General features: G+C 36.6%; 1 protein-coding gene across 1 annotated transcript in view; it reads right to left on the reverse strand.

Annotated features, from left to right (window-relative positions):
• IL1RAPL1 (interleukin 1 receptor accessory protein like 1) overlaps nucleotides 1-17,838 on the reverse strand; it is a 786,803-nt gene that overhangs the window by 278,323 nt on the left and 490,642 nt on the right. The window contains exons 4-5 of the mRNA XM_087757310.1: nucleotides 6,447-6,633; nucleotides 4,308-4,461 (exon numbers count right to left, since the gene is read on the reverse strand). Of these exons, the coding sequence (XP_087613436.1) occupies nucleotides 4,308-4,461; nucleotides 6,447-6,633 (341 nt within the window). The remainder of the gene's footprint in view (nucleotides 1-4,307; nucleotides 4,462-6,446; nucleotides 6,634-17,838) is intronic.

Raw genomic sequence — 17,838 nt, forward strand, 5'->3', positions numbered from 1 at the left:
ATGTAAGGTGTGAAGCACTGAGGTTATCACAACAAGCATACACAACATCAATATTGAACATAATGTGCCTATGTAATTATATCCATAGTTTAATAGTCTGTAATAGCAACAATGGTTTCCCTATAGGAGACAGCAAGGCTGCCAAAGTGCATTGTGTGGAAAAATAAAGGGGATTTTGAAGTTAACGATCTTCCACAGTTGCCCAGAGAGAAGGAGAGGTGAGGAAGGCAGGCTGCTTTCACGTCCCACCAGTGTCGTAGCTCGCTCACCCTGCCTGCCTTAAGTAATGTAGGAGCTGCTACTTAATTTACAGTATTGCAGTTGCTTACACATATGGCCCTGATCTTGTGAAGATGTGCTACCTTCTACTTTAATTCCTATGCATAATATTAGAGAGAGAGCTTTTTATGATTGTTTATAAGGTCAAGAAAATTGTTTCTATCCTTTCTCATACTGTCTGAAGACATTCTGTCTTTTCTTCCCCAGTAACATTTATGTTATTCTTCCTTTTTTATTAAGAGAGCAACCCACTCCTGTCTTAAAACTCACCAGGAACTTCAGGTTACTCTGATGTCAGTGTACTTTCAACATACTTACAGGATACAATCCTCATATGTAGTTATGTGCATATGTCACCTCAGTATTAGGTCTGCCATTCTAATTTACGTAGATCTATGCTGCCCATGACTTTAGAACTGGAGATTCAAACTTGTGTGCATTTGAAACAAAGACCAGATACATTATTTGATTAAAGTAGCACTAGAGGTCTGTGAGAGAAAGGTTTAGCATCACTCCTACCCCACAAATTCAGCAAAGGATCATTCACAGGAGGTCTTAATAGCTTTTTCTTTTGATTTAATTTATAGAACACCTAAATTATAATTTGCAAAAAAGACTGTTTACAATAAATAACTTCAAGACATTTATACAAATGACTGCCTGGGCCCAAACTTAGCTTCCAATCTGAAGAAAAGTTTTCAGTAAAAATTATTCTGAGATAGGCTATCCACTGAAATAATGCTACTTTCCAAAACATAATTTTTATCTTGTTCATTCCAATTTGAGTTTTGTAGAGCCAAAGGAAGAAGAAAATTTTAGGCAATGGGAGAGTATCCCTATGATTGTGTAACTCTGTTCTCTGGATATTCTGCCTGTTTCTCCTTGCCTCTGCTAGGCAGAAGGAAGGACAAGCATGCTGCTTTAATCCTGTTCTACTCTCTGCTTAACACACTGAATCCTGTTATGCCAACAACCAGATACCTATGGTTTCTTAGCAAAACAATTAACCATTTGATTTCATACTAGGCAATGGTAATAATGCACAAAGGCAGATCTTCAGCTTCTATAGAATACTACAGATGAATACATATATAACATCTGGCTCGTGAATTTCTTGCAACAGAGGTTTGGGTTTTTTTTTTTGTTTCTAGAAGAAAAACAGTATATTCCAGGAAAGAAATGTAGAAAGTCTAAATTTCAGTCTTACTTAAACATATATATGGAAACATAGCACACAGAAAATGGAAAAAAATAAGTGATTGTTTTCTAATGATGGGTGTGTGATGGTGGGACACCCACCATTACCACACAAGGCAATGTTAATGAATACAGAGAGTTATTTTTCATAAATCCCATTTTGTTAAACACATTACAAGCTGATAAACACATTACAACTTCCCATATGCTCTGGAAAGTCTGAGGGAAATTGGTAATTCTTACTCATATTTTTGAAATTCTTTTATTCTAACTAAAAAGTATGTTTGGCAGAGAAATTTCAAATGTCTTAGAAATATTTTTTTTACTCCTTGTGTAGCTGGGAGTTATCGATGGAATTTTGTCTTAGCAATGGTTCACACCAATTTCATCATTTATTGATACTGCCTGGAGACATGCCGGAGACTGTATGTCAGAAAGATACTTCATTCCTTTGTTTCAGTTATGTTTTCATTAATACAGTAAAGCAATCAACTATCAATTTGATTTTCTACTTTTAATTTGACATTTATAACATTTATTTCTCAGTTTCTGAATTAAAGCTCAATTCCTTTTTCAAAACAAACAGTCCCTTCCACCCCTCATTTATTTTATATATTCCTCACTGTACATCCAGGGCAACTCAAAACGTTTTTCAGCTCACAAAGAAAGCATAAGACAGGCACCTAAAATGTGAATCTCCTCCTATAAAGCATTGATAAAAAGTCTTATCAAGACATCAATACAGAGGTAGTATAAAATTAGTAGTACCATGAGTAAATCTGTTTGTTCTGTTTAGTCACATAATATTATAAAGATGGTATGAAGACCTACACTATTGCCCAAACAGTTTACTAATTTGGAGGTTGTCCTTACATCTGCTGGGGTTTGCAGAGGTGGAAATTGAATAATTCCCTCCGTGTGCATTCATTCATTTTTAGCACATCAAAATCAGCCAAGTCTCTTTCTGTCTCTGTCTAGTTAAACATTAAATACTGAACTCCTACCTACACCACAAGTGATGAATTACATTTTTTAAACTATTACTACAAATAGTAACATGCATCTGGTTCCAATGCTTTTTTTCTGTCTCCTTTCTGTCAGTCTGAGTCTGTTTGAAATACTGCTGCACAGTGGAGCACCAACCTTAGGGACAGAAGGGATCACCTGAGGACTGAGGGAATATGTATTCTTCGAATCCATACATCATATATTGCAAAAGATAATTGACAACTTCTTTCTGGTATAAATCAAATTCTTGAAGATTCTCTCTCTGCTTTCTTCATATGAGAATCAATCAAACAGAGTATATGGATATTTACTGTGAGGTTAATCACTAGACAGTAATTGCTTGTCTGTACTGACCAAATAAATCAATTCCATACAAAAGAAAAATTATGAAGAGATACTGAATATTGAGTTTAAATAAATATAACTGATTACTTGAATTCTCTCAAAAACCATAAACAATATGATTTCCAGACTAATCTACTGGAAGAAAATTACAAACCATAATTCACTATAATTTCTGATAATGTGGAGGGCAAATGGGATACATCAAAATGGAAAACAAACTTTTCACCATAAAAGGAAACTGTTACATTTAAACATAATGCACAACATAAGTGCTGTTACTAATTGTTGGTGTGCAATATAATTATATATTAGATACTAAAAAGGAACAAGAAAGGGCCACAGAACTCCTTCTCTAAGATTTGTTTCTTTGTTTATTTGGTACTTTGAAGGTGCAAGAACTTACGTATGCAAACATCTTTGTCAAACGTACGAATCTAGTTCACCTCCAGTTTGCCAGGAAAATCCTGTTTTTGCCTTTTAGGGAATATACTGTGGAACTACACTGCATTACACAGATCATGATGTACTCCTGTCTTCCAATGTCATCCTATAATTCTAGAAGCTAATATTCTACCTTAAGTGTATGTTCAGCTATATTGTTTACATGTTTGTAAAACAGAGGTTAGAGGTCTGGTAAGGAACTGAAAATTTAATGGACCATTCTTCATACTGTTCTGCTGCTGCGGACATTACTATTATGGTATATATTTTGTTTTCATCTATGATGGATTTTACATATTGATATGGTAGTTTTAAATGCAGATTATATTAAATGCATCTTCTTCAATTGCTATCTGCTAAATTATAGAGTTTATTTATGTTACACAAATACTCTGTGGAACTTGATACTTCAAAATGTTTTTGAAGCCAAGAATAAAAGGATTAAAAAAAAATCAGACTAATGGAAAATAGGTTAATTGGTAACCATGACACATGACGATTGAGATCAGGAAGTTCTTGAAATATAAACTACAGAAAGCTGGGAGATAATACCAGAGGAAGAATGCTACAGTGTTTCAGCCATGCACTGTTCGAACTCTAACCCTTACATATCTATCACGCAGTTGCAATGGTCTCACTGGGCTAGAGTTACTGCTATTGGATTGTAGCTACAGCTATTCTTATATCCCAAGGCATTTAACCACATGAAGAAGTATGATGGACTTAACAATCTTATTTTCTGTTAGAGGTAGTGCTTGCTGAAGTTACCTGTTCCTTGTCCACATTTTCCATTCAAAAACAAGACCTACCCACAAGCTTTTGCAATAGACCAAAACTCAGGCTTGTTCAAAATGTTACACATATTACTGTGAAGTATTCAGGACAGCTTTGATGTATCAACCCTTGATATCTAGGCACACAGCAAAGTTTTGTGCAAAAGCAGTTTATGTAGGTATAATGACTCAAATACACACAACTGAAATCACAATATTCAATGTTTTTTATAAATATAAGAGATAGCAAGAACCTGTAATTACCTGTAACTGTTAATTCCGTAGTTCTTCTGACAATAAAGAATCCATATTTTAACTCACAAGTGTAATTTCCAATGTCATCCTCTCTAACTTCCCGAATGACAAGAGTGTCCTTTTTAAACACAATACTTGATCTCCACGTCTTTGACTTGCATTCCTGTTTAAAGATAATATAACACTTCAGTGACTATGTTCTTACACTTAAATTGGGCCACTGTTGACAATGCTTCTCAAATCCAAGAAGGCTAGACAAGAGCTCAGGTTAGTTATGAGCTTTACATACACTAAATATCTAAAAATCCAGTTCAGTTAAGTGTTGATTAAAAAGAAAAAAGACTATAGAATTTTATCAGCTGTCTTAATACTTGCCCTCTGACAAGAGGAAGAAGAGGAGCTGATTCCTTTGGTGGTTTTCTTTTGACATTAGTTTGCTGAAGGGCTCCTATTTAATTTACTTATTTTCCATTACATTTATATATGTGATCCATGACTGTTATATTACTAGTAGCTACAGGTTGCAGGGAAGAATTTTTTCTTTTAATTTATTTTTTAAGAAAATTATAATTAAAAAAGGTAGAGAAACAGAAGATGAGAATGAGGAGAAATGAGGTTCAGTTATATATCTCTTTCTAAAAACACCTTAGAATCAAAGCTCTCTGAAGTTTTAGCAAAAGGTGAGTTTTGTATCTACAAAAATGAGTTAGTATTTCAGTCTTTACTACCTAAACATTATATTTTATGCTATAGTAGAGAATATACCTTTTTTCATGCATGTTTCTTAGCTCCCTAAAATGATTAACTTATTCTCACCTAATTAACCTTTTCTTTTGTATTGCAAACCAGTATATTCATAAGCTATTAGAAAAAGGGATTGGTGTTTTTCATAAGAAAAATATCTTTTGATGAACTGCCACAAAATATTTTACTTGATTATCTTAGCATAATTATTGTTTATACGGTAAAGGCTTTTTTAAAATGTTAAAGTATAAGAGGTTGTTTGAGCTCATTCACCACATACTGTCAATGGCTCTTAAAAAGCCGATCTTCTGAGCTCTTGTTTAAGAAGCTAACCATAGTTTTACAGTTGGTAAAACTTAGGTATATATTGTATTACAAACACAAAATCCAAGATGAGTATAAGTAAATAATAGGTTACATACTTCCCATCTTAGACATACTGTCAATTAATTCTTCCAGAATCCTTCTAGGCCAGAAGTTTTTACTTATTAGATAGCATAGTCTTGTGTATCATATTTAAATGCATTTATGTAATCAAGTAAATTATCAGACTTTAAAAAAATAATTAGAATGCATACCAGCACATAGTTAAGCTACGACTTCCTATATACACAGACATCTGTGTATACAAAATATACAGAATCTAAATTTCAGACTTACTGAACTCTCTGGGGACTTTAAATTGTGTACATTAAAATACTGAAGTACTGAGTATTTCCCGAAGATGGTAAAAACTCCAGAACTCAAGCTTCTCTTTATGGAAGCTCTAGTGAGCTGTGCACAGGCAGCACTATTTGCAAGAACCTGGCCCTTAAGTAATGATCTAGAAATCAGTACACAATATTGAAATAAAGTTATTGATACAAACAATGAAATCACTGATATTCGCATGTAAAGGCTAATATGTAAAGACCAAAGTTTTGGAAGTCTTTGCTGGATTTTATGCTGCAAAATTAAGCCATTCATTCAGATAACAACATGCATAGCTATCCCATTTATATTTTTCCAAATAGATTTTATGTCCGAGTTTTTAGAAACACAGTCTTTAGCCTGGCATAGCACAAGCAGTTGCTGTATAAACAGCTCACATGGCTTTACCTTAGCATATCAAAACAGCCCAGACTGGTAACACTTTTCTTTTTTAGCCCTCTTGTTAGCAGAAAGCTGCCAATTCTTTGTGACATCCATAAATGGATATTAAGAAAACATGAGCTCTAAAGTTTACTAAAAGAAGCATTTGAATCTTTCTCTCTAGCTTAGTTCATTTTTTTCTGTCCTTGATTCTGTTGTTTGTTCTTAACAAATCTTAAAACAATCCAAGCTTCATATCATATTTAGATCATGAAAATCATCAGAACATTACATAATATCTTGTTGAAGGTGAAAATCTTTTGCATTCCTTACCTTATACCAGAGAATTTCAGGCTCCCTAAATGGAAATAAAAAATCCTCAATTTCAGGGCATGAGATTTCCTTGCTTTTGCTAAGTTCAGCCTTTTCAAAATATTTCATCTTTGAGTTGTAGCAGAGTCCAGTGTCATTTTCACCCACCGTCAGCGAAATGGAAACTTTCATACAGTAAGTTGAGTTTCTGCAATGCAACAAAAATAGAAATAAAAGTCTAATATGAAAAAAAGCCAATGTATATGACATTGGTTTTAAATCATTATTTTCATCCCAAGCAAAAGATAGAAAACCAGACATTGTGTTTTGTTTGTATTTTATAGCTGTTCATGATAATTTTATTTTTCTCAGCCATTAACTACAATATTTGGAAGGGGTTGGCTTTACTCTGTGACTGAAGGTTTATCTCTCCCTTTTGTCCAACTGCTTCTAACATTACTGTCCTTACTGTGTATTTGAGGACAATTTCCCCAAAAGCAAATATGCAATAAAAGCTCCATGTATTTACTAGTGAAACCAGACAACCAACTTGCTGACAGACACCATTATGACAGCTCTCAGGTGTGAACAGATCACATTGTAGTACCACAAGCAAATGCCAAATTGGAACTTGGACACCACACTGAGACCCACCTACTCATCACATCTGAGCATGCTTTGAAGTGGAAGTGGTAAACTTTTTGCAGCCTTTAATTAAAATGAGTCTTGTGACCCTTCCAATTATAGAATAAAGGATGTTTTAACCTAACAGACTGCTAACTTGTTTGCCTTAGCCTTCAGTACTCATACTCCCAGGCCAAAATGTTGCTTCTGCTTTACCTACAGTGTTCATTAGTTTGGGCTCTCTCCTGAAACTTGTTACTTCCTCTGCTGCTGGATGTTGGGCCAGGCAGCCAGAGACTAGGGAACATTGTCTTCCTTCCCACCTTTCACTATGCACTTTAATTAGGCTCAAAGGCAAAATTACTTGAAATGATTTTTTTTTTTTTTTTTTTTTTTGCATTGCCAGGTGGGCATGAAGTGAGTGTATAAAGTTGTGTGCTCCCCAGGAACACATTGTAACAATGCAAGATTTCTCTCCTACTGTTTTGTAAATGCATTTGACCTCTGATCTGCTGAAAGTGGATCCTGCAGAGAACACTGAGGAAGCATTCATTTTCTTATTTCCATTCTCAGACTCTATGAGCTGATTGCTGATCTACAACAGTCTTGTGTGTATCGGACATGGTAGAATATCAAAGATGGCTACATTTTCTCCTCTTTAGATTTCTTAATATCTGTTTCCTTTTTTTGTTCAAGAAGAGGTGACAGAAATGCTTAAGAACAAAGAATATGAAGAACTTCATTCAAAGAACTCTATAGTCCAATTTTCTAGAGAAAATATAAACCTGAAAAGGAAGATATTAGAAACTAGAGAATATTCTTAGAAATGTAAATTCTGGAATGGAATGACTCTTTAGCTATCCAGCTAAGTCATGGACTTGTAAGGAAAACAAACACAAAATTACTTCCTTATAATGAAGCTATAATTTTAATTTATTACTCCATTCAAGAATCTGGCTGTATAAAGCAAATAAAGTTGTTTAAACTTTATGCAAAGCAAAGAATGCATCCACTGAGTATGGATCACTCTTGCTGCTTTTAATCTGTTTAAGAGCTGACCACCACTCTTATGTGTACATGCAATTGAAAATCATTCAGTATTTTAAATAATACATTTTCATTATTGGACATTATGTTATTCCTTCATTAAGGTGCTACTTGGAATATTTATTTATTATGTGGCTTGAGAACATCATAAAAAGTTACCTAACTCAGTTTTTCCAAATTGGTAATATTATCTTTCTCTGTTCTTGAGATACCTATCCCTTGGAAATAGCGTAAATGTCTAAACAATCCATCGAGCTCTGAGGGTCAAGAGTACATTAACCAGATGATAGGACTCTGCTATTGGATGACAGGGAGCAATACATAGTGAAGTATTGGCTATTTAACTTGCACATTTAAATATTCTCTTTTATTCCTTTCCATGTAGTTGAGCATTATATTGTGTTCATATTACTGAATCTCATGATTTTAAAATTTCTAGAAGGAGCTTGGACAAAAAAAAAAACAAACACTTAACTGTCATCCCATTCTCTGAAGAAGCAAACTAAGTAAAATTGTCATATATGTTTTTTTATTTCCTTCAGTATTCAGAGTGAATTGGCCAAAAAATATGATTTATGTTTTGGTCTACTAAGAGCTCTGTTCTGCAACAGTGGCAATGTCAATTGCCAGAGCTGGAATTCCTTCTGAGGCACATCCAGGTTTCCATCGCAACAGCAGATCCTTTACCAGATACAGCTTAGGCTTCCTGCTCCATAAGAAGAGAGGTATTTTGGAAATATCTCAGAATGTTTAAACCCATTGTTTGAAGACGATGTTAGTATTTAATGACTCAAAGGTATGCATGTCTGCGATTTGAGTCATATGGATATAAACCTGCTGCAGACAGAAGCACAAATTGACTGGGCTTTAAGGTAATTATGTTCTAAACTGTCAGATATAAGGTACTGAAACATTTGGGTGGGTACTTTGTCAGCTGAGTTGCCTAAGAGAATTTTCTCTCAAAAGCCCAAGATATCATCAAAAGAACTCGAAGCTCCAGATGTCCCCTGGTGACACAAATTTTCTTATTGTCACCCTAAATACTGACTGCACTGTCAATCTGACTCATCTTGTACACTGTGCCAGACCAAGACTGTTTCGATGAAACAAAACTCAAAAAGCACTATATAAAAGGCAAAGCAACACAAGTAGTATGAGCAAAGGAAACCAAGTTAATGGCCTCACAGAACAGAAAAAGAGAAAGAAAATTAAAGAGTCCCCAGGTGAGAATGAAGAAGAAAGACATGAGTTTACTGATTACAGCTGGAGCATGATGGATACAGTAGATGTGGAGCCCCTCAGCTAGCAGAAAGTGTAGCAGGCAGCAGAGTCCTCCAGCAAGCATGCATATACTGCAGTGAGTAAAAACATTCATGTGTTAGAACTAAGAAAATTTTCCATATGTCTCTTACTGGAGGCACCAGATCAAACAAACAAACCTATGCCGTGAGTTCAAGGAAATATTATAAGCCAATGGAAACTCAATGTTACATTCATTATTAAGAGCAAAGGCTACAAACAGTTTTTCTCCTCTTATTCTCCAGTGTCGTCTGAACTGTGGACCTTTACCACTAGGCAGCCACACTTCAAATCAGTACCAGTCTAAAACCTCAAATCTGCAACAGCTACTTAAGTAAGATTCAGGCAACGAAAGTCACACAAGTTATGAATACATCGTAGAGGACTTACTAGAACTGTATGTGTTTCCTCTTGTCCACAAGACTAACTTGCTTATTAGAACTAGGAAAATATTCATCCACCTGCTACCACTAATGAACAAAAATTATTTCATATGGTATAACAGAGGCTGCTCCAGTGTTTGACATGGACCCACGTGGCCATCTTCACCCTAACATGTCATTTATACACTATTCATCTATAAATGTTAAAATAAAAACAATATGGCAATAGTATCTACTTAATACATTGATTCCATTATAGTTCTTTTATTTTTGTAGCCATTTATCATCCTTAAAACTTTAGGGACCAGTTGCAATTGATGTGTGATTGAATCCTGTGATAACGATAGGACAGAAAAATATATAAAGGCTTAAATTCTCAATGACTTCTATATCCCAGGAGTAGTTGCTCTAATCCCCAGCTTCCCACAATTCCCTTGAATCAATGGTTCACCTTTTCTTATCTAATATTATTTAACCACTTGGTTGAACAGCAGCCATGTGAAAGCCTGTAGAGCACCGACTAAGAAGAGTGTGTTTAAATAAGAATAGAAGACTTCAGTTTTTCACCCTTTTCTCTGCTAGAAATGACATCCAACTCACCAGTTCATCAGTACCTATTTCACCTTAAAGTTAGTTGATCTGTAAATGTCATAGATGTAGATTCATATAGAATATCTGTCTATGGGATACCTTGATATTCAGACCCTGTGATGCAGAAGGGTGTGAGAGAGTGAAGAGTGGAAAAGCTCTATGTAGAGAACTAAAAGAACATGGTTAAGTTTGAGGAAAAGAAGAGCATGAGTGTGGAAAAGTCTTGTAAAGAAAACAAAAGTACAGTTAAGTAAAGAGGAGGTCTTGATAAAAAGCAGAAAAATGTAGGTTAAACAACCACAAATACAGCCACATTACAAAATCTCTTCCAGACAGCGGCCCAGAAGTCATAGCAACACACTGAAGACTCTGCTTAATTCATGACACAAGCAAGTGAATTTCATGTTTTTTTCTTAATTGAAGAGAAGATGGTCAAAGTAGAAAAAAACAAAGGAATATGTCTTGCATTTTAGGTATCTAGTCTATCCACCCGAGGATACTGAGGGAGCTGGCAGAGGAGCTTGCCAAGCCACTCTCCATCATTTATCAGCAGTCCTGGTCAACTGGGGAGGTCCCAGATGACTGGAAGTTAGCAAACGTGACGCCCCTCTACAAGAAGGGTCGGAAGGAGGATCCGGGGAACTACAGGCCTGTCAGCCTGACCTTGGTGCCGGGGAAGGTCATGGAGCAGATCATCTTGAGTGCCATTACACGGCACGTGTGGGACAACCGGGGGATCAGGCTCAGCCAGCATGGGTTTATGAAAGGCAGGTCCTGCTTCACTAACCTGGTCTCCTTCTATGACAAGGTGACCCGCTTAGTGGATGAGGGGAAGGCTGTGGATGTTGTTTACCTGGACTTCAGTAAGGCCTTTGACACTGTCTCCCACAGTCTTCTCCTGGAGAAGCTGGCTGCTCACGGCTTGGATAAGTGCACTCTGCGCTGGGTTAAAAAATGGCTGGAGGACCGAGCCCAGAGAGTGGTGGAGAACGGAGTCAAATGCAGTTGGCGGCCGGTCACAAGCGGTGTTCTCCAGGGCTCAGTACTGGGGCCAGTCCTGTTCCATATCTTCATTGATGATCTGGATGAGGGGATTGAGTGCACCCTCAGTAAGTTTGCAGATGACACCAAGTTGGGTGGAAGTGTCGATCTGCTGGAGGGTAGGAAGGCCCTGCAGAGGGACGTGGACAGGCTGGATCGTTGGGCCGGGGCCAACTGTATGAGATAAAGACAAGGCTAAGTGCCGGGTCCTGCACTTGGGTCACAACAACCCCATGCAATGCTACAGGCTTGGGGAGGAGTGGCTGGAGAGCTGCCTGGCGGAAAAGGACCTGGGGGTGTTGGTTGAGCCAGCAGTATGCTCAGGTGGCCAGGAAGGCCAATGGCATCCTGGCTTGTATCAGGAATAGTGTGGCCAGCAGGACCAGGGAGGTGATAGTGCCCCTGTACTTGGCACTGGTGAGGCCGCACCTCGAGTACTGTGTTCAGTTTTGGGCCCCTCACTACAAGAAGGACATCGAGGTGCTGGAGCGTGTCCAAAGAAGGGCAGTGAAGCTGGTGAAGGGTTTAGAGAACAAGTCTTAGGAGGAGCAGCTGAGGGAGCTGGAATTGTTTAGTCTGGAGAAGAGGAATCTGAGGGGAGACCTTATTGCTTCTCTGCAACTACCTGCAAGGAGGTTGTAGTGAGGTGGGGGTCGATCTCTTCTCCCTAGTAACAAGCGACAGGACGAGAGGAAACAGCCTCAAGCTGCACCAGGGGAAGTTTAGGTTGGATATTAGGCAAAACGTCTTCACTGAAAGGGCAGTCAGGCATTGGAACAGGCTGCCCAGGGAAGTAGTTGAGTCTCCATCCCTTGAGGTATTTCAAGGACGTGTAGATGTAGTGCGTAGGGACATGGTTTAGTGGTGGACTTGGCAGTGCTAGGTTAACGGTTGGACTCGATGATCTTAAGGGTCTTTTCCAACCTTAACGATTCTATGATTCTGTGATTCTAGAAGCATGTCCCACCTTATTTATGTGGATTTTTACACAAAGGTAAAAATAAAAAAACACAACAGAAACCACCTAAAGGAAAGACTGCGTGGAAAATTGTGGGACTGTCCTGCTAAAATATCTGTCTCCATTGTTGTTCATGCCTAGCAAAGCAAAGACTCTTGTGAAGTTAAGTACACAATACCTATGAAATCAACAGTGCCCAAAGATCTACAGAATACCAGGATGCACAGGTAAAATTCTCTAAATATTTTCAAGGTCTTAGCTTTTTGAGTATTTTTTCATATCTGGAAAGGCAAAGATGTACATATTTCACATCTAGGTATTTTTCTTTTGATCAAGCATTGTGATTATGAGAATATCCCAGAGGATACACTTTTGATCCCCACCAGTCAATCAACTAGCAAAGAAAATATGAGCTGTTAACAAGAATCATGAATGGTGAATGGACCTGCAAATATAGAACTTTCACTGACTAATATAAGGTTGAAATCTTGTCTATTAAAATACTTTTGAAGTGATTCCTTTTTGAGTACAAATGATAAAAGCATACAAATGATAAAAGCATATATCTGCAAATCTTATTTCCAATGGATTTTTTTTTTCAAAATAAAAGGCAGAAGTCTGTACTGTAATACAAAATATCCATGAATGGACATAGATCAACTTGTCAAACCTTAGACAAAAGTCTTTACAGAGAATAAATTTGAGAAGCTTAAAAAGGCAGAACTTTAGGAGTACAGGGTTGGAGAATGAGTTTGCTTTAATAAGATTAGATTACCTTTGTTGGTTGTTTTAATTTCTTTGGGGGTTTCCAAAAGCTTTGCATTTACAAAGACATGACAAAAATATCCGTTTCGTAAAATCAGGTTATTAATCTTCTCCTTTAATACTAAATATCTAACACACAAAATTAATTCAGTCTTAGAAGCAAGAATTGAAAAACAATTTGATGAATAAATAAGACAGGACATTGCAAAACTCTTCACAGCAGCCTATGAAGACAAATTTCACACACAGCTGAAAATTAACTTTGCTTCATTATGGCTCAGGTGAAATAATGCAAGGAATATGGATTAACCATATTTTTCTAGAAAAACAGGAAAATTTTCTTCATGTTTACAGCATCAATATATATATATCCCTTCTCTTTTTAAAGGTAAGTATACAAAAATCTCTTGTAGCTGATTTATATTTTTTTTTCCTTTTTGTAGTTCTCAACAGGTTTCACGTATTTTTCCCCCTGCATTTTTCATTCTATCCTACATTTCACCTGTTAAACAAGAATTGATTACATGGAAAGCACCTCCTTTAAACTTGGTGAAACACCAAGCAGAAGACAGAAGAAAAAAGGGATGGATTTATCACTTTGCAGAGAAAAAAAAAAAAATCTCTAAAAAATGTCATTAGACCAAGCAAGTTGTCATTTAACAGTAGTAGGGAGGAAAAAACACACACAACCTCCCACAAATTAACTTCTGAGCCATCAAAAAAAATTATCAACTATTTTTTTAAATGAAAAATTAATAGTCTAGGCATATAACCAACAAAACAGTAGAAATAAATCTCTTACAGATTACATATTGAGTTACTGTATGAAATTCTTTGTCAGGTAGGTGATAGACAATAGCAAACATTATACTTCCAGGTTAAAAAAATAAAAAAAAAAAGAGAGTGATATATAAAAAGATATGTATGTTTTTTTCATTTGGCTTTGCCTTGCATTTTTGTGTTGCATGTGAGCCCACTGAACAGATATGATCAGGAACATTCTGCGTATCAGCTTCATACTTTACCTTTTGTCAGGCTATGGAGGTTTCCATGCTACTGGAAGATACAGAATCCTGTAACATTAGATGTGGGATGTATGTATATATTTTTTGCCCTCTTATGTAAACCATCTAGGGGCAGCAACTTATGTATCATCACAAGAAAAATCAGGCAAGGAAATTATTCCAATATTTCTAAATTCTACCATGTCAAATATTTTCAAGGTTTTTTGACCTTCATATAAGATATTGCAATTGTATTTCTGTACACTTATATATGCTTAAGTAAGGTCTAAAATAACTCTTGAAGATAAACACTGGTCAGAACTGACGGTTGCAGTAATGCCAACACCATTTTGAAATTAATACCTTCATAGGCCTGCCACCATGCAAAAAAACCTGTTTCTGCTTTCCCTATCATACTAGTAAGCAAGCTATTAAGAACAAAGAAACAAAAAATACACACAGGCACAGATGAGAAATTCATAGGCAGTTACATCAAAAAGCTTCGTGGTTTTTATATAACATGTTAAGTCCAGATTTTTTTTAATACTACTGTACATAGTCCAATGTGGTATCAGTTAATCCAATACAGAAGTGTCATCACATCTGCACAACATGAAAATACAACAAATGATAACATTAGGAAATTAAAAAAAAAAAGATACATGTATTTTAATTCCTAGTGTTATATTCAGTTTTGTGTATAACATTGTTCTAACATGTAGCATATAAAAAAATAAAAGCCAGCGTAAGTTCTATATAAAAACAAACTAAAGAAAAGGGGGAGGTGACAAAATTGCTAGAAGTCTCACAGTCAGCATAATGTTCAATGTTTAATACTTGTTAATACACTAGAGACTTAACCAAGTTCCTAACTTCTATGTTTAGGAACAGAAGAAAGAACAATTAATCTGTATTAACTTTATTTCATTTTTGATACAGATAGATAATGAAGACAATCATCACAGAACACTAGCAATTGCTAATAATACATCACTAATAGGTTTTGTTCCATTAATTACCACTGACGGGTGATACTACCACCTGTAGTGATACTATGTTACAGAATGTAGTTACATTTAAAGCAGTAACAGATCTATTTCATCTGAATTTAGTTAAATTCAAATGCTCCAATATTATTAATAACTTTTCCATACATACACAAATGTATCTAATTCTGTCTGACTTGGTACATTTGTGTAGGACCATTAAATTTAAAAGAGCCTGAAGCAGCAATACTGACCATCTACTGATTTACAGATCTGTGTTGCAGCAGTCAAGAGCCTGTGGGACAGGGAGAATCAGAAATTAAGAATCTCAATATCTAAAAAAAGATTTTTTCCCCCATGATGTCTAATCTCAGATTTTATCTATTCAATCAATCAGCCATGATGTGATTGCATTGGAAAAATGGCAACCCGTATTGGCTAAACTAACTGTGCTTTAACTCGCTTATCACATGGTACTTTTGGGGGGTTCCTTTTGTTTGTTTGCCTTTTTTCTTTCTTTTTCTGAACAGGGTAATAAGAAGAGCTGACAAACTAGTCAGTTAATTGTTCCTTAATCTGTCCAGTCACAAATGTTCAGAAGTGTAAAATTAGCTAGAACCTTTTCGCACAAATAAATGAAGATTTTAATTTCTATTTTATTTAATAGATTTTCAAGCACTAAAAAAATCAGATCTAAAACATACAAAATACAAAAACAGGAAGCAAGAAGCTTTTTGATTTTTATTTAAGACAACGAGTCCATTTAAATCAAATTTATCTGAAAAAAACCCTAAATTAGCAGGTAACTTGTCAGAGAGAAAAGAACAGGAAGAGGAGGAAGAGGAGTCACAAGGAGGAAAGCAGACAAGAGAACACACACAAAGCAAGAATAGTTTCTCTAAACTTTAACACTTACAATATTGACATCTACATTTGAAGGAATTGCTTAGAGAACTAAGCACTTAAAGCTTAACTTCTTTATAAAATAGAACTGTAAAATGGGCCAGATGGGTTACTCTTATGAAACTCTGTTTTTTTCCTGCATTGAATAAAACCTGGCAATCGTCAATTTCCTCTTCAGCCTCACCAGAGAGAACTCGGTGATGGATTTATACAGCTTGGTGCTCCCCAGGCAGCATCCCTCATCATCTATATTCATGACAGAAAGAGAGAAACTAGGACTCTATCCATTACTTGTCCACTACGATGCTTTGACATGCATACCTTTTGCCAGCAGGATAATTCAGGGGAGTATAACGTATAGCTTATACAGAAGACACGCTGTCTTCGGGACTCGAAAGAAGTGCCCTTTGGACGGTCCTCACCACCCCCCTGAGGAGGGAATGTTAACCTAACCCTTGTTTTTTTCATTGTAGAGTGCAGCCAACTTTGTGTGAAGAAGCAGTTCTTCTCATCAAAGGCATTCAGGATAAGACTATTTTAATCTAGTACACAAAGGCAGCATTCGAAGGAGGGATAAGCAGGGCAAATAGACCCCTGTTGATCCTGGCCTTGATCATCGGGCACAATAACATCTTTCTGCAGTTCTCAGTAAAGTGCAATGGAACCGCAGTACAATAACAATACCCACCGAATGCAGCAAGACCCACTAACAATGTTTTTTATATAAGACAGCAGTCTTAAGTCTTTGCATTTCTCTGTATACCCTTGTCATGGTTTAACCCCAGCCAGCAACTAAGCACCACACAGCCGCTCGCTCACTCCTCCCCGGTGGGATGAGGGAGAGAATCTGAAGAGTAAAAGTGAGAAAACTCATGGGTTGAGATAAAGACAGTTTAATGGGTAAAGCAAAAGCCGCGCGCACAAGCAAAGCAAAACAAGGCATTCATTCACTACTTCCCATCGGCAGGCAGGTGTTCAGCCACCTCCAGGAGAGCAGGACTCCATCATGCGTAACGGTTACTTGGGAAGACAAACGCCATCACGCCGAACGTCCCCCCTTCCTTCTTCTTCCCCCAGCTTATATACTGAGCATGACGTCATATGGTATGGAATAGCCCTTTGGCCAGTCTGGGTCAGCTGTCCTAGCTATGCTCCCTCCCAGCTTCTTATGCACCTGGCAGAGCACAAGAAGCTGAAAAGTCCTTGACTAGTGTAAACTCTGCTCAGCAAGAACCAAAACATCAGTGCGTTATCAACATTATTCTCATCCTAAATCCAAAACACAGCGCTCTACCAGCTACTAAGAAGAAAACTAACTCTATCCCTGATGAAACCAGGACAACCCTTTATTTCTCCTTCATTTTCAAGGGATGTAATATTTGTAGTACATGGCCTGTCATGACACTGGATTTTCGCAGGTTTTATTAAACATGATGACTAATGCCAGGAAGTTACCTGGCAGCAGAGCGTACACGTTCATCCAGTGTACATCATGACAGCAAATTCATTTTTTACCCTTTCAGTAACATTACTAGAAAAACCGCAAGATCTGCATTAATAGACATCAGTTGTTTGTACTGAGTTATAATATTATCCTGTTTACCAGGCTAAACAAACTGGAGAGCAAACAGGAAGCAAAAAAATCTCTTTTATGTTTCCGCTTATCATACAAGCTGAGTTGGGAAAGTAACTGTATTTCCATCTCCTCCTAAACTGGACATTAAAAAAGAAAGTCTGGTAAATGTCTTTTCTTCACAGTATTTTAAAATTTAATATGTAAACTTTGCCACTGATGTCAATACCCACTTTCTA

The sequence above is a fragment of the Nipponia nippon genome, unplaced genomic scaffold, assembly GCF_047370975.1.
Source record: "Nipponia nippon isolate SJK-2023a ecotype South Korea unplaced genomic scaffold, ASM4737097v1 scaffold_2, whole genome shotgun sequence".
In the NCBI taxonomy this organism is placed as follows: Eukaryota; Metazoa; Chordata; class Aves; order Pelecaniformes; family Threskiornithidae; genus Nipponia; species Nipponia nippon.